We start from the raw sequence: 20339 nt of genomic DNA, 5'->3' as shown, positions 1-20339 counted from the left end.
GGGCGGTCTTATAAGGACGGCGCTGGACTGTTGTGAGTGCGCGAGATCAACCTGCCCACGCTAGCGCGCGAAAAGGCAGCGACGCCGCCTAGCGCCTGCCGCCAGACTGCGCAAGATCAATGGCGGGCCTCGCTTAGCCACCAAACCGGCAAGAGCTGCTGCACGGGCCTCCCAGCCGCTGCTGGATCACAACATGAGAGCGCGCTCCCCATAAGTAGCGCACTCCCCGCCGTCGACGACCTTTCCCTTCATCCATCGCAAACTCCCACCACGACGCTCGACCAACTCCATCTCACTCCAAGCTTCTGCTTTTAACCCAAACCCACCTTTTTTACCACCACCTCTCAAATCCACCAAAATGCCCCCCAAGGCCCAGAAGACTCCCACCACCGGCGGCAAGGCCCCGGCTGGCAAGGCTCCCGCTGAGAAGAAGGAGGCTGGCAAGAAGACCGCCGCGCCCTCCGGTGACAAGAAGAAGCGCACCAAGACCAGGAAGGAGACCTACTCCTCCTACATCTACAAGGGTGAGTTTGCACTTTGCGCGTTCTGAGCGCGTCATCCAGCCTCCGAGGCCTTGCGCTTCATCGGCATCCACTGAGCAGAATTTGCTGACGCGTCTTTAGTCCTCAAGCAGGTCCACCCCGACACCGGTATCTCCAACCGTGCCATGAGCATCCTCAACTCTTTCGTCAACGACATCTTCGAGCGCGTCGCCACCGAGGCCAGCAAGCTCGCTGCTTACAACAAGAAGTCCACCATCTCATCGCGCGAGATCCAGACATCGTACGTTTTCCACACTTCTTCCACATCAAGTCTTATATACTGACCTCAACCACAGAGTCCGTCTGATCCTGCCTGGTGAGCTTGCCAAGCACGCCGTCTCCGAGGGTACCAAGGCTGTCACCAAGTACTCTTCCTCCACCAAATAGAGTGCTTTCTTTTCGCCGGATGTTTTCTTTGGGTCTTTCTTGTCTATTTGACAAGTGGTTATGGGGTGCGGTGTTCACGGGTCCTTTGCTAATGTGATCATGGGTCGGTTTGTCTGTCATCGAATCATCTAGTCGTATTCGACTACGAGGTCCATCAGGGTCTGTACATTATACCACAGCAGACGGGAACGAATCAATTATTTCGAACTTCACATATGACTTCATTTTCTTTGACTCCCACTTTCTGCACATATCATCCTCTTCTCTAACTCACAGATTCCCGTTCCACACAGCGCACTTCGTCATTCAACCATGGCGCGTAGATCTGGAAGCGCGCCTTTCTCGAGACGATACGCGATATCGACGCGTGACTGGGGGTCACGCGCCGTGCTCTACGAACACGCGCCGAACGCGTCTTTCACGACATCTTGACTACACTGGAGGAACCGCGCGTTGGACGACCTCGGTTCAGATGACGTAGGCGCCCAGCGACAGGAACGACTGAAATCCAAAACTGAAGCGACAAGCACGAGTTTCCACATGGCAAACGTCTGCACCTTAACAAACATAACCAATATTTATGGATTTATGGATTGCGCACCAAAACGCGTCATTTACGGATATACACGTACCAAACCCTCGAATCCCATGACTCCAGATATGCATGTACCCATATTGATATCATTGCGAGACCCAACAGAAAACGCCATAACAATCAAGACGGCAGTTGCCTATTGCAAGCCATCTTCGTCCCAACTCTCGACTTCGTCAATAGCACCCTCTCTTTCTTGTCCTCGCGGCGCTGGCTCTTTGTCCTGCACGTGCACCACGCTCTTGCCTTGCACGCTGCGAACGCCTTCTTTCCAGTTATCGTAGTCCTCTTGTGACGTTATCAGGAAAGCGAGGAGCATGGAGGGGTCCATCTCGCGGATCTGGAGACGGCGGATGCGGCGCGTATGGCAAGAGGCGAGTTCTTCGGCGGAGTAAGATGATGAGTTTGATGAAGGGACGATGGTTGTGGATGACGAGGTGGACGTTGCTGAAGCTTCTAGTGTGGAAGGAGCGGCTGTTTCCTGGTCTTCAGTGGATGACGAAGGAGAGCGGTAGGGTAAGAGTGGGCGCGTGCTGTGGGGATCAAGGTAGAAGAAGTTATTCGCCTGCGTGGCTACGAAGTAATGTGATGCTGAAGGGCGGCCACTGTGAACAGTTAGTATAACTCGTCTCGAAGTATGACAGACACTTATTGCGCCTCACCCTGCAATGCCAATGCTCTGCTTCATCTGCAGGCTCGCCTTCAGCGCCTCCCAATACACTGGAGTGATCTTGTCGATGCCCAACCTTGTGCCGACGAGGATCAGCGTAGGTCGCCATTCTCCGTCGTCGTCCACGGCGATTTGCTTCAGCTTATCTTCATACACGTCGGCGCCGTCACCGGATACGTATACTCGCAGTCCAGCTTCCTTGTACTTATGCACTAGATCCTGTATGCACCGTGCTGCGGCTGAGGGACCGAACCACTCGCCAGGGTACTTTCCGCATACAGCAGCGCCGTGTTCGACGAAGCGGTGGATAGAGAAGGGCGCTTTCGGATCGTCGGCAAAGAGCGAGAGTATTTCATGGTGCTCAGGCACATCAGGCTTCTCTTGGTATCTCCAGTCCCGTCCCAGACGTAGCGTCTGCAGCGCGTTGGCGAGTATACACTGCCCGCTCCTGATCATGCAGCCAAACCCGGTATCCGACGTGAATCCAGGCGAGGCGAGGTTCTGCATGCGCACGCGGAAACTCATAGCGCTCGTTGCCTTTGGGTCCTGACTCTTCTGGATCGGTGCGAAGCCAGACCGATAGGTCATCCAGATGCGCGACTCGAAATCATCGAGGAAGGCAGAGGGCCAGTTGCCGTATTGTGCTGGATCCTCGCCATTTGGAGCTTCTTTGCGTTCGGACTCTTCGATGCTGGTTCTTATCCAGCTTTCGTCTTCGTTGCGTTCGGACAAGGGCGTGGGTGCAGGCGTCCCGGCAGCTGGGGAATCAGTGGGTGTAGGCTTGGACGGCGGCGGCCGGGGGTCGTAACGCTGACCTAGCAGCCATATGGGGTCGTTGGAGTCGTTGGTCGGCGGAGGGTCGTAGAAGGTGCGAACGATGTTGCGGCTGACGCGCTCGAAGTCATGCATGATGGCTGCAACAGAAGGTGTTGTGGCCAGGGCGACGATGGATGCGGAGGTGATGCGGAGGTGCCGAGATGAGGTTGCCTAGAGCTGACTGCACGCGTTCGTACTTGCCACAACTATTTGCACATACCCACGATACCAGACGGTGGGTTGATGTAAAGGAGCAACACGATGTGGAGCTTCGTAGGTTGGTGCAGCCAGCTGCAGAGGGTCAGATGCGGCTCTACGAAGCCAGGTTCCGCGGGGGAGGGGCCTGCGGTGCTATCACCTGGCTGTGTCACTGCGTGGCAACCACGTTCCTGGAATGCGTTGGCCGGAGTATGCGCAACCCTTGTATACATCACCGCGATTCAAGCGCATTTCATTCAATCATTCTACGATGACTTCCATGCTCAGAAGCTGCTGGTGCACTGTCCACGCATCTCCAGAGCTCGCTGGGGAGCGATAACCAGCGGCTCCATCGTCATAAGCTCCGCTAAGCTAACCCTGCGCATCATTACTAGCCCCGCGCCACTCGCGACCCTTGGAGACATCGAAGAGCGCATCATCTCCAAACACTCCCCAACACCGTTCTTTTCTCATTTCCTTCGTTTTCACCGCAAAAGGCTTGTCGCACCGCTGTCGCTATGTCGAAGGGCAAAAAGGGCAAGAGCAAGGCCAAAGGCGGCTCGGCCAAGGGCACACCGCAGCGCGCGCAGTCCAAACGCCACCCATACCAATCATGGCCAGTACATGAGGAGAGTACGTTTGCGCTCTTTCCCCAATCGCCACATTGAGATTGGGCTGTATTGACCGTCACAGCCGCGACCGCCTCCAAGTTCTCCCTCAAAGACGAGGCGAAATGGATGTCCAGTCACCGCACCGCTGCGTTTGAAGCTGGCAAGAAATTGCGACACATGCCCATCGAGTTCATAAGCGCCGGCCACCTCGAAGGCACGCTGAAGAAACTCACGCCCGACGCAGAGACGGCCCACGTCTCATCTGAATCCAGCGCTGAATCCATTACACCATCCTCGCCCTCCTCCACGCCCGACAACACGTCAGCAATGGCACACATGGCCATTCGCAGTCCCTCGCCCGCGCCTTCTGAGGCTTCGTCTTCGAGCGCCGACGAAGTGCTATTCAGAGGCCGTGGAAACCAGCCACCAGCTGCGCTTGCCGCCACCTCGTCCTCTCAACAGGCATCCAAAGCCACCTCTACTGCGAAGCCGCCACCCACATCATCCGCACACGCGACGGCGCGACCATCACAGCCGACTCCTTCAACAGAGACGCCATCTGTTCAGACACCCGAGCTCACCGCTGCCTCTACTACAGACAATGCATCCGTGGCATCGACAGCCAAGCTTCCAGTATCGGTTGAGCTCAGCATTCGAGGCAACGCTACATCTCAGCTGGAGGTAGAGGTGGACTCTGATGCCGATGACGTTGATCAAACCCAGTTCTCAAAGCGAAGAGGAGGCAGACCCGCATGGGAAGGCACAACTACCGAGTGGCAACACCGGAGCAAACCAAATGTCGGATGGTTGCCTGGCAATGCCCGCCCTGACATGGACGCCTATATGCGCGGCGAGGTAAACCCTCGCGACGCCGCGATAGATGACTACATGCAGAACATGGAGGAGTTTGGTCTTACCGAAGATATGATGGCTTCGTCTGGCTTCGCACGCCGTGAGATGGATCTGGATGCGGGCAGTCATAATGATTGGGAGTCAGCATCTGGAAGCGAAGACGGTGGTAATGAAGATGCAGGCGATGGCACTGAGGAGTGGGACTCAGATATGCTACAGGACTTCGACGACATGGACACCGCATCAGACATCGCGGACAAAGTTGTCCGGATTCTGTCAAAACGCATGCGCAAGAGTGGTCTCCAATATCTCTGCGTATACGAAGACTCGATAATAGATGAAGCTCGCTGGATCTCACCTACACACCTCAAATCTGGCGACGAGAAGCTACTGATCAGAGCTTTTGAGGCAGAAGCTCACGAGCGTGAGCAGCAAATGCTCTCCAGCAGCGACTCCGAGGACGACTCCGAGGATGAGGACAATGAGGACGATGAAGATGAAGAAGCTGAAGATTGGGACGATGAGACTATTGCGAAGGTCTTGCAAAAGCAAGAAGAACTCGGCCTAGGTGGCGACGAAGTGATGCTCTATGGTGGCGATGAATATTTTGGTGGATCGGGCCCATCTAAGAACTACTCATATGGCGGTTACGGCAGGTCCAACAAAAAGGGAAAGGGACGCGGCCGGGGCAAGAGAGAACCTACTTTCCCCTCCGCTTCTGCCATGGTCGCGGCCCTTGAAATGGATCCATATGGCGGCTTTGACATCATGGACACTGAGCGCCCATCGCTTAAACCCAAAAAGAAGGGTCGACGTGGTCAGCCACCGCCAGAATTGGAAGATTCAGATCTGAACGAGCAGTTGCAAAGCGCGTGGGCGAATGACAGGGCCAAGAAGCGTCTGAAGAAGGCCGAGCGCGAAGAGTTGCGTCAACAAGGCTTGTTAGGTCGCAAGGGCAAGGGCCCCAACCTCAAGGTCAAGTACCAGGGTGGCATCGATATGGAAGACATTGTCGAAGAGCTTCGTGAGTTCTTGCTAGGCGACATGCAGACTTTGTCTCTCCCACCCATGGAGGCTTATCGCCGCGCCACCGTCCACCAAGCTGCTTCATTCTTCAATCTGAACTCACGTTCTCGGGGCTCTGGTATGGACAGGTTCACCATCCTGTCCAAGACCAACCGTACCCGTACCTATACGGATGACGAATTCGATATCGCGATTGCGAAGAAGGGTTTCCAGAAACGCCTCAAAGGTCCTCTTTACTCAGAGGGTGGTGGTGGCGGCCGTCCGGGCAAGTATTCCACCGTCAAGCACAAGCAAGGTGGTGCGCGCACACGTCCTCAACTGGGCTACAAAGATGGCGAGACCGTCGGTGCGAATGCGCCAGAGCTCGGTCCTGAGAACAAGGGCCATGCCTTGATGATGAGAATGGGATGGTCCAACGGTGAAGCTCTGGGCGCTGGCGACAACAAGGGCATCCTAAAGCCTATTCCCCACACTGTCAAGACCAATAAGGCTGGTTTGCAGTGATTGCGCTGTTTGTATTACGACGTCGCTTAATGACGCTGCTTTTCCTGGACGTCTACGAGGTGGCGTTTTACGACGTCCTGCTCAACCACACTCACATGCGCAGCACTGGTTGCGTTTGATATGGCATGTAGTACCTTGTGTATATCCTTGTGTATATTAGTACTGGCGAACTCTGTGGCGTACGATGGGTTACCGATCATAGCACGTTCACACAGGGCGATGGCATTGCATTGCGTGGCAGACACCGGCGGCGTTGTTTAGATCTTCCATTGTCGCCTGCAGATCCACCGCGGCGGCGGCTCGTCATGCAGCTGTCGTTTGGAGCTCGCGATACTTTTTTTCTCAAGGCCGCTCAAGTATGTCTCTTCGACTCATGATCTTGTCGCGACATCGCTTGGGTAGGCATCAAAAACACATCAAAATCGTACAAAAAAAAATCCAACAAAATACTAGAAATTATGAGCTGAGCCGCGTAATGTGATGAACCCAGTGACTGTTACGTAGGTTGCTTTGGTGATGTATATGGCCGATGTAAGTACTGACAAAAACCTCCGGTTCTTGGTGTTCAATTTCTTCACGATAAAGCATGTCACCAAATCGATCGAAAAATCATAACACTGCACAACGCGTACTTTTTGCCTTTCCATAACGCGTCACAGTCTCTTTTCGACATCATGCCTCGTTGGGACGTGAGAAATCGCAGAAAAAACGCGCGCACATATGTTTATACGCGTGGTATGCATACGAGGTAACCATCTAGCCAGCTCGATGAACTTGACTACCTTGCAATGGAACCCCATCGATACAATGAAGCTGAAAGGTGGAATAAGCCATTGTCCGATTCTTTCTATGCAGCAAGGTAGAGGCCGATTGTCAAATCGTTTCTTATTGACTCAAGCTAAAACACCATTCTGGAGTCTACATCCAGACCTGACTGTCCAAACAACAAGGGTTTAATGCACCTCGGAGACTACATATACACCCTCGCACGTAGGTCATATTCCACCTGCCACCTAGTCTCCTACATTCTCCTGAAACTGGTCGCGATAGCTTGCTCAAACTGTTGCGTGGGAATAAAGTAGGCGCATTTGGATAATCGTTCGATGAGTCAAAGTTCCCACTGAAGGGCGTCAACCGACAGAAAGCCTCTAACAAGGCAAGCAGTCTGAGAGATCTATTCGTAAGATAATCGTGACAGAAAAGACACAGACACCATGTGTGTAAGTCCCCAAATGTTATGTACGGAACGCCGAACTAGCCATGCTCCCCTTCTTAACCAACAAAACGCGTGCCGAAGTTGTAAATGATGCCAAATGAGGGTGTCATGTTCCCCAAAGTGTCAAGATGTAATGGATATCGTAGTGAAGGTCCTATTGTACTGGTTCGTCCGGGTTCTGCAATCTCTTCCCAAGGTAAGTATGCGAAACAAGCGGATTCGATCAAAACGCGGCGTATTCCTCGTTTGGTGGCAGTTGATAGTTCTCTGCGTGCAGGCCCTTGAGCGCTTCCTCGCCGTCCTTGGTGAGGTCTGGCCTACCGACAGGTGTGACTGCGCCGGTGAAAAATCGTGGCTTCCACTCTTTCTCCGCCGCCTTTCGCTCTGCAGCCTTTTGCCGTTGCTTCTCTTCTATTTCTGTCTTGAGGTTCGTCGCCAGTCCATATTGCTTGCCTACTATGGCATTCGTGACGCCGTCCCAGAACTTGAGGGACTCGTTGGGAAGCTGCTGCTCGAGCGGTGGGACGATCTTGGCTACGGGGTCAAGCGGATTGAGGTCGATGATGAGGTTCTTCTCCTGCTTCATGTTAGGCTGTGATCCAGACCGCCGCTCAGTGTACTTACAGCGACCTTGGCAAATGGCTTGCTGCCAAGGGTATAGTAGACTTTGTCCTGCCAGTTGCCCTCTATCCGCGCGAGGACGTCCTTCTCCGCGACATCCTTGATCTTGGTAATCGAATCGTTGTTGGGGTCGTACTTGAAGATGACACCCAAGACCTTGTTTTGTGATCGGCCGAGCCAGCCTTCCTCCTGGTATTCTAGGATGACCTTCAGTCCGGTCTTTGGGCAGGTAACGAAGCAGCTGTCCGCGACAGAGACATTGAGGGAGCCTGTAGAAAAGGTCAGCACCGTTACGGTACTTATATGCTCTCATAGCCTACCTCGCAGAATACCCCCAAGGTAGGCGGCTGGGTGAGTGAGTTGGTACTCCTCATTGCCTCGGTTCTTCAGGGTGATGAAGATACCCAGGTTGTGCGCTCCAGCCACCACTCGTACACTTGTACCTGTGAACTTGGCGCTCAGTTGATCATAACCGCGCGCACTGATGCCCTTCTCGGGACAGTCGACATAGAAGGCGGAGACGGGAGGGTGGTGGGAGGTTTGCTCGGTGAGGTAGGAGACGGTCACGGTCTTGCCATCGCCTTTGACGCTGTTGGAGGCGCTCGAGGGAGCCGAGTTGGGGGTCTTGAGGGTGGGGTGGGTGTCCTCGATCTTCCAGTTGCACTGCGAGAGTCAGTAACCAGCTCGTGTAATTTCCGACGGAAGCGTACCCTGAAGAACTCGCCCAAAGTAGAGTTGTAGGGCTTGCAAGGCTTGCCCTTGACGTATTTCTGTTCCAGCATTAGCTATGCCTTCCTCGCCGGAGCGTGCCTCATACCAGGTCCTTGGTAAACCAGAAGCGCAAGCACCCCAGCATGCGCCCCAGATCATCATCCGAATCTCCGATACTGTGGAGGTCAGTAACCACTTCTGCAGTGTGCATCTGGCTTATGCTAACCTGATGAATGTGTCGGGCCTGTCCAAGTAGTGCCAGTACTCTGCTCCCTGTCAGATGATAGTCCGGCTACAGCGACTTGCGAGGCTAGCCATCGCAGTTCTATATTCATACAACGTACCCAGGTTTGGCCTTGGTTCGAGGAGTTGTGCGGGGAGGGAGAAGCGGACAGCAGCGAGGTCGGAGACGCCAATAAACCTGGAGAAGGACAGAGTTAGCTTTCGCGCGTCTGCTGTGACCGGATGGTGCTACGTTACCTCCTCAAAATGCCCAGGAAGGTCTTGAACTTGGAGCTGTCATCCGGAGCCTTCTCCACGGCAGCGCTTGACGGTGTGGCAGCCCGCGAATTGTCCCGCGAGTTGAGGGCGGACGTGGTTGCAGAGCCCGGTTGGGCCTTCTCTGGCGCAAGGTCCGCCATGGTTGCTGGGATATGGGTTTTACTCAAGAGAGTAATAGCAAGTGGAGATAGGAGCGCGAAGCTATATCTAGGTAACGATCGATGATGTCGTCAGGTGTTGAGGCGGTGCGCTTTTCGGGTTCCCTTGGCACGCGCCGGAGCTCTGACGTAGCGCAGCCGATAGCCTCTAACCTGGTCGCAGCGGGGTAGTGGAGAGAGAAGGGGGAGCAGTAGCAGATGGAAAACAGCATGCACATGCAAGTTGGATGGTTATCTTCAAGTTGTAGGGGCTGCTGTTCTTCTGCTTAGCGTGCCGTTATCGTACCTCTAATCGCGTCTGCTGCAAGGTCGAAACGCGCAATAGGGACATGCATAACAGATCGTGCATCGCTTGATTGGGTGCAGTCTCGCCACCCGACTCTCCCCCCTACCAGGTTTCACAACTACAAATAGCCCACTTCACACACGTGGAACCGCATGAGATGTGTAAGAGAACTCATGATCTATTTTGCTGAGACGCAGATTCATCAACTCAAGCGTGATGGTGCAGCCTGATGTTCTCGCTTCCAATAAATGCACACAACGACGCCAAAGCTCCAGTCGTGCAGGCTAATGCGTGATCGATTTGATCGACAGTGCAAATGACCGTCGGCCACCCCTAAACGCCGTCCATCGTACCCTGCGCTATCGTAAAGTCATCAATCATCCCATTCCCGCCATACGCCAATCTCGCAGGCCTTGGGCGTGTCGGTGTAGATTTCCACATCGTACCATTCCTCTACCGGTCCCCCAGAGCCTGACAGCCTATCAAGAACGAGCCATAGTTCGCCTTGCATCCCGAGCTTCGGATCGATGTTGACGCTCTCGGACCGAACCGTAGCAGTGTCAGAGTACTCTCCTTGCTCACTTGCGATGATGAACTTGCGCTCCGGGCCTCGACCCATCTCGACACTCAATCGGAACGGACTGCGCGCTAGCTTGCCCAAATCGACAGCGCGAGGGCTCGTTGCTTTCGAGAATCTGGCGATGATGGTATACGAAGCTAAGCGCCTAGGCCACAATGGGGCAGCAACCTTATGTATGCTGGCACCAAAGCACGCCGGAGCGAGCTTCATCGAGAGCAATCCCGCCCCGTCGCGCGGCACTTGCTTCAACACCACCTCGCTTGTGCTGTCAACTCCGAGTTGGTAGTCACCAGTCAGACCAGCTTCAAACAAGGAGCAAATGATTGTGTAGGAGCCTGGTTGAAGGTCTTTGATCTCTGCGAGGACACATCCACTGCGATGGTCACCCGAGTCTGCTAGCACATCGCGACTCTGCAAGCGATATAACCTCTTTCCGTATCCTAGAGCAAGTTTGACGTGTAGGGGATGTTCATGGTTCGTGCTGGTGAGTAAGATGGCCAGCGAGCTACGCTCGCGGACAGTGAGCGAATACTGAGGATTGTCGAAATATTTCGATGAGTCTGTACCACCACCGGCCGTCTGCCTGGTCCATGCACCTTCCTCAGTCTTCTGCAACGGGTACCGCTGCGCCGCCTGTTCCAGCGTAATCGGAAAGTTCGCAAACGCAGACAAGGAGAAAGTGTACAGTGATGGAGGTAAGTCATCTTGATCGATCACCACTGTGTATGTCGAGTTGGCATCCGCGTCACTGCGAAGAAGACATTGCGGTGTAGTAACGTAGTCGCTCGATTCCAGGTATGTGTCCTTCATGTATAGGCGTTCTCCCTGGCCGTTGCAAACGTATATGCTCATGTATCCCTTCGGTGCATCCCCTTGGGTGTTGACTTGAGTGTCGGGACGAATGCTTCCGTCGTTGAACGCATCTGACTCCTCTTTGGTGACTGCTGGTACGTCCCGGAAATGGCGACTAAGAAGAAACCATACAGGTCCAGCACCTTTGGACGTAAAGGCGAATTGTGGATGCTTGACAATGCAACCGCCTGGCGACGATGACTCTATGTTCCACTCGAAATGAATGTCTTGTCGATAGCGGAAAAGACCAGGGTTCCAATTCAGATACAGGCTCTCGAAGTGTTGTATGACCTGCTCCAATCCAATCCAGAATGTCGTCGGATGCGGCCGATCCTGAGTGGGGACACTATCCCTGTGATAACTCTCAAGGCTGTAATTAGAACCACGACTGGAGGTAGACGCAGGCGGATCCATGGCCGTCACAGCCGAAGGGCGAGGACCGCGCCAGCCTTTGCCTTCGACCCATGGATTCTTGATAAGCAACAGACGATCATGCTCCGTCTCCCTCATGTCCAGCACGACGTAACTGTGTTGGCCCTCGAGACCAAGTTCACGCTCCTGCCTGGTCGACATCTTGCCAGTACCTGCTGTGACCAGAACATCGCCGTACAGGAAGGCGTTGTGTATGCGCTTCCATATCTGATCTGGAACCGTATCGGCCCTATAAGAGTTAGTATGGTCAGCTATGGGATTAGAGAAGAAACAACTTACTCTTGCAAGAAGACCTGTTCTGGTATCCAGCCCGTCAAGGTCCAGAGATCACTGCACGAGTTGCTTCCAGGGAAATCGTAACCGCCGCGAACTTTCAGGTATGCTTTCTCAAGTAGTGCTGGCCATAAGAGGGCTGGATTACGGCGGTCGAAGACATGAAGCAGACGATGTGTCTTTGAGACTGGTAGTCGATCATCGATAACCACCTTTCTCCAACAGCCGTTGAAGTTGAGTCGTACGATGTACTTGCCATTAGATGAGGTTAACGGCTTTCCAAGGTGCTTGTCATATGGATATATCTTGTTCGTGAGCATCTGCCACATTTAGTACCGAGACTGCAGAATTTCTGGGAATGGCAAACCTGATCGTGACCGCGTTCTGAGCGAGCAATACCAGCGCATAAGCTTGTGACCACCGAGCAATCTGAAGCTGCATCCTGTACAAGATCGAGAGGCCTCGTGCTAGACATCAAGGGCCCGATACCAGCCCTACCGTTAGGGAACTGCGAGGGTGGCGGCACAGCTTCTTTGGCACGCAGCCAACCGAGAAAGAACTGCTGTTGGTATGAAGACAGACTCAGATCTCGCGTATCCCTGTCGCTGTCAGTATGTCTGAACAACCCCAGTATGACCATCAGGCAACGTACGTGTAGGCAGCCTCGCCTTCCGACACGAATTCATCCGCAGATGGAGTCTTGTCCCAAGGTGGAAACTTGAAGCCATTAACTGTCGAGGCTTTCAACAAGATGATGCTTTCTTTTGTGGGTAGTTTCCTGCTTGAAATCGGCTCTCGTAGCCTGTGTATCTGAGAATGAGGTGCGGTTGAGGGGGTTAGAGCTGCTGTTTGCGACCCGGGTACTCCAGACTGGGACTCTGCGCTAGAGGGCTGTGGCACTGTAGATGACTTCAATACGAAATCGTGTCCATTTTTCGGATGGTGATCACGGTCAATGTTGGCGTTTGAGCTATCTTCGTGTGACGCATCAGTGACTGCACTTGGTACATCGATTGGAAAGGCGTCATCCGAAAGATCAATGAGCGGCATTAGATCTCGGCGCGCATCTTGCTGGAAAGAAGGGACGGCAGAAGAGAGATCTGACTGATGAATGAATGCTGAGAACGAAGAAGCTGATGATTTACCTGAAGCTGCTGGACCGTCGATAGGTCCTGTAGTCGAAGAAAGAGCCCAACGGGACGTGTTTGAACGCGTAGTCGAGTCTCCAAAAGTTGTACCGGGAGTCGCAGTCCCGGCGACCTCTTTGGCCCATTGACCTACTCGCTCATCTCTGGAGCTGGAGGACTGGGATTTGACTAGAGGTGTCCATGTTTCATCGGCCTTGATGCGATCGGCACGAGTCAACATCTCGCTGCATTGCGCCTTGAGCTCCTTCCTTTCGTCTGAGTTTGACGATAGTTGGATCGCTTCCATGAGGTTCTCGGCCACGCTAATTGCGAGACTGAATGCTTCATCCTTGGTAGCGGCTTTGTCAACCCGCGAGCGATAGTCCTGGTAGCTTGATTAGTCGGAGCTACAACGCGGGACTTGATGTTGCAGCGAGAAGTTAGTTGTCTGTATCACATACGCTTGCGGCCGCCTTGTAAGCCTCAATCTCGGTGGCCCGGTCAGCCATCGTAAATGGCTTGAGACAGGACACGGTAAGAGAAATTTGACCAATACTAGCAGCGATGACGAAGCTACTTGCGTTGTGCCATAGCGATGCGACTGACTATGGGTGAGTGGAGTCAAAGGCGCACTAAGAAGCTGTGATGGTGCTTTGGTGTTGTGATGTTGTGATCTGGGGCGGACTCTTAGCGCGACGCACGTTCCTGCCAAACGGCCGTCGCGACTGCCAGTTGCAGCAGGAACAGCCAGTTTCAGCGCATAAGTGACGAATCTAGACGTCTCCTTCCACGTGAGAGGCATATTCAGCCAGGCACGGCTTGCTCACTTTCACCGAAGTGATCGACAGCGGCTGCGGTGAAGGAAGGTCCAAGGGAGCAGGGTGTGTCGTCATCCGAACCTGAACCTCGGCCTCTAGGACCTCGGGAGAGGTCAGCCATGCATGCGACAGCGCTATCGCGTTGCGGGCACCATGAACGTCCCCTGCCCGCTTTTTCTAACTTCCGATGCTGCTATCTCCAATCTTCAGATTATTGCTGTCATGATGAGATAGTCCGAATTAATCGCTGATTCCACACCATACCCTCCTCCGCCCGTCACACACTTCGCAGTCGCAACACTTCGCCAAGCCTTAGCAACTGTACTCGACCACCACCATGGCCGGTCAGTCAAAGGTAGAAACTCTGCCACCATGGGGTAATGCTGTCGCGGGCGCCGCTGGTGCCGTCATCGCAAACACCCTTGTCTATCCCCTAGATTTGTACGTCGCAAATACCCCGAGCCTTCTTGGGCAGCAGGAAAAGATACTAACACGATCTCAGGATCAAGACGCGACTACAGGTCCAGGTTAAGCGCTCGCCTACGTCCAACGACCCCAAACCCGCCGACCACGAACACTACGATGGCGCCATCGACGCGTTACAGAAGGTCTTTGCGCAGGAGGGTCTTTCTGGACTATACGCCGGCATAGGAGGCTCTCTGCTCGGCGTAGCATCGACCAACTTCGCCTATTTCTACTGGTATACCGTTGTACGCAGCCTCTACATGGCGAACCGCACGCTTCAAACGTCACCGAGCACGCCGGTCGAACTCTCCCTTGGAGCGCTTGCGGGAGCGCTCGCCCAGCTTTTCACAATCCCGGTCGCAGTCGTAACGACGAGGCAACAGACCATGAGTAAGGCGGAGCGCAAGGGCATGATCGCTACGGCTATGGACGTGGTCAACGGCGATGACGGCTGGACGGGGCTTTGGCGAGGACTTAGGGCGAGTCTGGTGCTCGTCATCAACCCATCAATCACATACGGAGCGTACCAGCGATTACGGGAAGTCATGTACCCAGGAAAGAAGACGCTGAAGCCTCTCGAGGCGTTCCGTAAGTCATGGCCACTACCCTAAGTCAAGGAAAGCTACTAACATCTGCCAGTCATCGGAGCCATGTCCAAGACGCTTGCCACAATTGCAACCCAGCCTCTCATCGTTGCGAAAGTCGGTCTTCAATCGAAACCTCCACCAGCCAGGAACGGAAAGCCTTTCAAGTCCTTCACCGAAGTTATGCAGTACATCATACAACACGAAGGCCCGGCGGCGCTATTTAAGGGCATTGGACCCCAGATTCTCAAGGGTCTGCTCGTCCAGGGTTTCCTCATGATGACCAAGGAGCGCATCGAGCTCTCCTTCATCTTGCTCTTCCGATACTTCCGCCAAGTACGCGCCGAGAAGCTACAGAAGCTGGCGAACATTGCGGCAGAAAAGGCCGGTAAGGCAGCGCCGATACTGGCCAAATAGGCCTTGGCTTGCTGGCATATCCTTACCTTCATCTCAAGTGTATATATTCGACTTTATACTTGGTTACGGAGGCGGACTGGCCGAGCGTTGTGTTGATTTCAATCTGGCGTTTGGCATTGATTGTTACTGCGGTTATACACATAGTCTGTCTTGTAAGCATTCTTGAATTTCTACCATTGTGTACACTGTGCTGGTGATGTGTCATGACCATAGTCGCGGCCACGCTAGCGGAGGTGCCGTGCGGAGGCTGTGAAGAGATCCGAGCAACAATGTCCATTCACGCAAAGAAAACCTTAACTAGAACGCCACGCTAATCCTCCGCTAATGTGCCACTATATCACACCGGTCTTCATTCTAGCGCTTCTCACTTCTCAGGTCCATCAACAATTAGGCACACTGATCACGTACATTTGACTCACAACCCATTGATATCGCCATAGCTCTAACACTTTACACCTACCACACACTGCAAACCATCTACAACCCCATAGTAAATACAGATGTGCTACCTCCGACCTACCAAGTACGCATGCGGCCATGTTTCTCCCATCCACAAACCAGGCCGCCAACGCCCAAGTGCCAAAGAGGATGCTAATCAATCAGACCCATACGCTGAGGTAAGATCTGAGGCATACGAAATGCATACAAGACATACACTGACTTCGAAATAGTGGCCAACACATGAGGACACTACGTTGAATGGGTGCCAGGATTCTAATCGTAGAGGTGCGCGATGCCCGGACCTTTTGGAGAACTTGGAGGTGGTATATCAAGAGGAGGAGGGCGGCGAGTGTGATGAGTGTAAGGCGAAGAGAAAGTGCACAGTCTTGTAGGGGAAGATGGAGTGAGACGATTGAGGGTAGTGAAAAAGCTATTAATTACATTGATATAAAGGTAGGGGTAGCCACGCGCATCGTAGTGTTATGTAATCTACAAGTATCTCTGTGCGGGTTGATAGGTATCTACCAAGGGGCTGCCGAGTAATGACATACCTAAGTATGCCGGTGTACGCGACGGCACGTAAGCTATAAGTACATCCTAGTGGCTCCTTCCCACAAGTCCAGGTCGTAAGCCTCTTGCATGATAGCCCTGTATCTCCTTCTCTCTTTCACCTGATATTTGTTAGAGGTATCTAAACTGTAGGGAGGAAGTCCAATCACCCTGTAATCAAGAGCTTCGCGGCTCTCGTCCCCATAACTAGGAGGATCGAAGCTTTCGTCGCAAATGTTGGCTTGCCGAGGGAAAGTGAACGGCGTGGGGAACCCTTCATCATCGTATGTCTGCCACGTTTCGTAGTCATCCCGGGCAGAGTGGACGGTCTCAAGAACTCCTTCGCTTCCACGTGTGGGGTGCCATGGAGTGACGCAGCCAGTTTGTACTATGGTCAACTTTTCGAGTGCAGAGCAATGTTCGAAGAACTTCATAGCGACAAAGTGTTGCTTTTCGTCAAGCTCATGTTCCCACGCCATCTCTGCAAAGATGCTGCCACATCCTGACCCGTCGTCAGAAAATTGGTCTTCCAGATCTGCGTCAGTGATTTGTTGTGTGGCAGTAATAGCGACATCGGTCAGCTTTGAGAATAAGCCGAACGTTTTAGCAAAGGTCTGTAGCCCAGTAAGTATCGAAATGTACGAAGAGGAACGGTGCCTGTCGCGCTCGCGCTTACACTGAGTTTTTCTTGGCCGAGGCTGCCTCGTAAGGCTAGACTCTCGATCTCCGGCAAAAACTGGTGCAGGCGTTGCACATCCTTCTTGCGCCACGTGTCGCGGCAGATTTCGAAATGCTTCAGGTTCTTTGAAGCCCCGGCCGCAAGCATCAGATCATCGTGGTCGAGGTTGTACTCTAGAGCTAGTATTTCGACATTGGGACAAGCCTCCACGAGGAAAGCCCAACTGCCATGTGACAGAATACGCAGACGAACAATGCTAGAGAGTAGAAGTGGGTCTCGTTGGAACGTGGCTTTGAGACCGGATATGTCGACATCCTTTCGATGCGTGATAGACAACTCGGCGAGAGAATGCATCTTGGCAAGTGTTCTGGGAAGACGAGTCCTGCAGAATGTGTTCTTGCGTTCTGACGTCGCGACGATGTCACAGGTCCTTCGTGCTTCACATTAGTATACTGGTTGAAAATGTACTTGCAGTCCGCACTGCTCAGTTCCGTACGTACTTGATAGCCGGTAGAACCAGGGGGAGTGATGGGATAAGCGGGTTGCCCTCTATGTCTCTCAATCGCCGATTGAGATCTCCCAACGAGGACGCATAACGGAAAACGTGCGTGAACAAAATGGGCATAGCAATTGCCCGCATCCTCTTACTCACGAGCGATACGCAGAATAGGGAGCTTCCTTTCGTGCGGTAGTCGAATTTCGTCTTTGGCACTGCGTGTCTAGGTCTCCGGTACTTGGTCTCAGGTGTCTGTTCCTCGCAAATGAAATCAATGACGATGGCAAGGACATCATTATTTAGACCTTCGAGAGTGAGTTGTTGAAATGGGATTGCCTGAGGATAATGAGTTCCTTGCTCAGGTTCCGCTGTGGGTTGCGGTTGAGCTGGGGGATGAGAAGGTAACCAATGTGAGGCACCAACATCCCAGAATCGTAGCGCCGGTGTTAGTACGGGTGCTTGAGGAAAGCCATGAGCACGAACGTTGGCGAGATGTTCCAGCACTCGTTGGTACCTTTGCGGATCCGGGTCAGGTAACGTAGATGGGTTAGTCATGATTAGTGTGAGTGATCAACTTCCACCGAGTGGATTCGTATGCCTCGGATGACCTCGAGGGACTTGCTGCCGTGATCGCTTGCGTTGCGTTGCGAGATGAGGTGAGAGGAAAAGTGCTGAGGGAAGATGAGAAGGAGCTGGTAGACGCGCCTGATTGCTCGCGTCGCTAGCGCGTCATTTTAGTCCGCATTCGGCAAGAGGCCCTTCCACATCCTCCCAAGGTCGCACTTCTGTTACTCTGTGAGGGGAATGCCTAGGTGTAAAAGTTTCGGCATACAAGACGATACAATCTTTCGAAGAGCAAGACAAGTCGGCGCTCACGCGAGTTTGATTCAAACCTCATCACAAGATGGATGTGTGCGCCGGCGCCGACATGATCTCGAGAGCAGCAACGAAGCAGGATACTTTTGCATGCATGCTTTACGAAACATACGCTATAGCTTGCCACCCTCAATCTTCAGCTGGAGCCTGAGCGGGCTTGTACGCAATACACGGTACAATAGTGGAAATGGATGTGATTGACGTCATCGATACAAGGGCATGTCATACTAAGGTCAGTAACTACACAGTCTGTTTGAACGTACCCATTTCAACAGCACACTCCCATCCCAATAGTAATTTGTATCTAGCACAATCATGTCCGAGTTATCGAATCAATCACCATGGTATTCCATACCGTCATCCACCGCAACATGCAAAGTCCACCTCATTCAGGCCGGCGGCATCCACATTCCTACAGACATGGTCTTGCTTCCCGGTCCGGACAAGCCGCAAGACCCGAACGACTCTAAAGACGAGAATGGAAAACGAAAGTCGTTCTATGCTCCAGACTACGTGTTTCTCATCGAGCACACAGCCACCGGGAATAAGTACATTTTCGACCTAGGCATGCGAAAAGATCTGGAGAACCTTCCGCCTCTTCTCGTCGAAGGCGCTCTACCAAACTTCAAGTGCGAACCGAAGTCTCCAGCCGAGATACTGCAAGAGCATGGATCACCTGATCAACAGCCCGAGAAAGTCAAGGCCGTTATCTTCTCGCACATGCACTTTGATCATGTTGGCGATGGAACCAAAGCTGGATTTGAAGAGGCGGAGTTGTGGGTTGGACCGACCTGCTGTACCTACGCGAGACCGGGTTATCCGGTCGATGAGAAGGCTCCTACGCTTAGCGAGACGTTGCCGGTTGATGGTAGCAGAAAGATTGTGGAGAGCTATGTACCGGACGATGCCTTGAGAGATGCAGGAGATAAGAGGGCAGGTCAGGTCATGGAAGGCATGATAAAAGGAAAGTATGCAGCTGTCGATCTAAAGAAGCCCGAATGGATGGGTCTCGGTGCATTTGATCGCGCATATGACGTCTTCGGTGACGGCTCAGCATACATCGTGGACGCGCCAGGACATTCTCCGGGTCATCAAATGATGCTAGTGCGAACAACATCGAGCTCGAATGACAAAGAGAGTACGTTTGTGCTGCTGGCTGGTGACTGTTACCACCACCTTGACGTTCTCAAAGAGCCCAAGCGCACTGCGAGACCACCATATGCGAAGTCAGGCATGCACGCCGACCCAGAACAGGCAGTGGATACAATGTTGCGCACGAGAGAATATTCGCGGAAAGACAATGTGTGGGTCATTGGAGCCCATGATACCAGTGTCGGCGAGGGCATCAAGCCCGGAGTGAGGGAGATAGAAGGATTGGTAGAGATCAACGATTGGTTATTGAAGGGATGGAAAAAAGGAATGTAGAACACACCAAAGTATCACGATGACCAATTCATCGTAAGCAAACTATAGTGTTCACCCTCCATCGATCATCATATTTGTAATCATTCACATGCTCCAACACCAAGCTCTTGGCTCCCGAGACACCAAAAGCTTGACCACCGTCTCCTCTCCCGAGTTTGCGTCACACTGTCCGCGGCCCACCCATGGCCACCGCGTCCTGACAAGGACCACCCAACCCCATCGCTCGGTAACAAGCGTAGATCCCGCGGAGTCCGAGCATTGCCGTTACCCGTGGCGAGGAGCGGTTCATCTCGCGATGCGGCACGCAGGGTTTCGGAGTGTTTGAGTGGCTTGGACGCATGAACGACAGTGGCGTGATGCTGGTACTTGGGATCAACGGCTGCCTGAAATCTGAGGGAGCCAGGTTAATTAGGCTGATCATGAGATTGGCAAGTCTGGACAGGTAGATCGGCATGGGATGTTGTGGGTGCGGACATTTGGTATTCGAATTGCATCATTAAGAATTCTATGGGATATCGTAGACGTTGAACGTGTGTCTTTAGCCGCTTGCAGCTTTCAAGATTAACCAACAACAACCAAAAAGAGGAGCGAATTATATACAACCATGTAATAAGTGACAATTCGCTCAATATAG

The 20339-nt window shown here is 53.1% G+C and overlaps 7 protein-coding genes across 7 annotated transcripts; 4 read left to right on the top strand and 3 right to left on the bottom strand.

Moving 5' to 3' along the window:
- Positions 1-358: 358 nt before the first annotated feature.
- HTB1 (histone H2B) lies at positions 359-929 on the top strand (the record flags this gene model as incomplete). The annotated part of the gene is made up of 3 exons (XM_051499942.1): positions 359-524; positions 624-783; positions 839-929. 3 exons carry the CDS (start codon positions 359-361, stop codon positions 927-929), a joined length of 417 nt encoding a protein of 138 aa, XP_051349955.1.
- Positions 930-1660: 731 nt separating this feature from the next.
- ATG4 (Cysteine protease atg4) lies at positions 1661-3100 on the bottom strand (the record flags this gene model as incomplete). Its single annotated transcript, XM_051499941.1, has 2 exons — positions 1661-2126; positions 2184-3100. 2 exons carry the CDS (start codon positions 3098-3100, stop codon positions 1661-1663), a joined length of 1383 nt encoding a protein of 460 aa, XP_051349954.1.
- A 623-nt stretch (positions 3101-3723) lies between these two features.
- J4E92_008589 (uncharacterized protein) lies at positions 3724-6198 on the top strand (the record flags this gene model as incomplete). Its single annotated transcript, XM_051499940.1, has 2 exons — positions 3724-3838; positions 3899-6198. The coding sequence occupies 2 exons, from the start codon at positions 3724-3726 to the stop codon at positions 6196-6198; spliced, it is 2415 nt and encodes an 804-aa protein (XP_051349953.1).
- Positions 6199-7637: 1439 nt separating this feature from the next.
- J4E92_008588 (uncharacterized protein) lies at positions 7638-9387 on the bottom strand (the record flags this gene model as incomplete). Its single annotated transcript, XM_051499939.1, has 8 exons — positions 7638-7991; positions 8039-8304; positions 8356-8698; positions 8746-8805; positions 8853-8922; positions 8973-9015; positions 9091-9167; positions 9227-9387. The coding sequence occupies 8 exons, from the start codon at positions 9385-9387 to the stop codon at positions 7638-7640; spliced, it is 1374 nt and encodes a 457-aa protein (XP_051349952.1).
- A 677-nt stretch (positions 9388-10064) lies between these two features.
- On the bottom strand, positions 10065-12568 carry J4E92_008587 (uncharacterized protein; the record flags this gene model as incomplete). The annotated part of the gene is made up of 4 exons (XM_051499938.1): positions 10065-11784; positions 11835-12148; positions 12196-12427; positions 12481-12568. Coding segments are annotated over 4 exons (2354 nt in total), but the record flags the coding sequence as incomplete, so codon positions are not given.
- A 1542-nt stretch (positions 12569-14110) lies between these two features.
- Positions 14111-15239, top strand: J4E92_008586 (uncharacterized protein; the record flags this gene model as incomplete). Its single annotated transcript, XM_051499937.1, has 3 exons — positions 14111-14214; positions 14276-14826; positions 14878-15239. 3 exons carry the CDS (start codon positions 14111-14113, stop codon positions 15237-15239), a joined length of 1017 nt encoding a protein of 338 aa, XP_051349950.1.
- Positions 15240-18595: 3356 nt separating this feature from the next.
- J4E92_008585 (uncharacterized protein) lies at positions 18596-19705 on the top strand (the record flags this gene model as incomplete). The annotated part of the gene is made up of 1 exon (XM_051499936.1): positions 18596-19705. One exon carries the CDS (start codon positions 18596-18598, stop codon positions 19703-19705), a length of 1110 nt encoding a protein of 369 aa, XP_051349949.1.
- Positions 19706-20339: the final 634 nt, after the last annotated feature.

This window comes from Alternaria infectoria, assembly GCF_024043175.1.
Source record: "Alternaria infectoria strain BMP 0036 chromosome Unknown scaffold_17, whole genome shotgun sequence".
Taxonomy (NCBI): domain Eukaryota; kingdom Fungi; phylum Ascomycota; class Dothideomycetes; order Pleosporales; family Pleosporaceae; genus Alternaria; species Alternaria infectoria.
The sequence above is the reverse complement of the archived record's forward strand: the minus strand, read 5'-3'. Positions and strand labels throughout refer to the sequence as shown.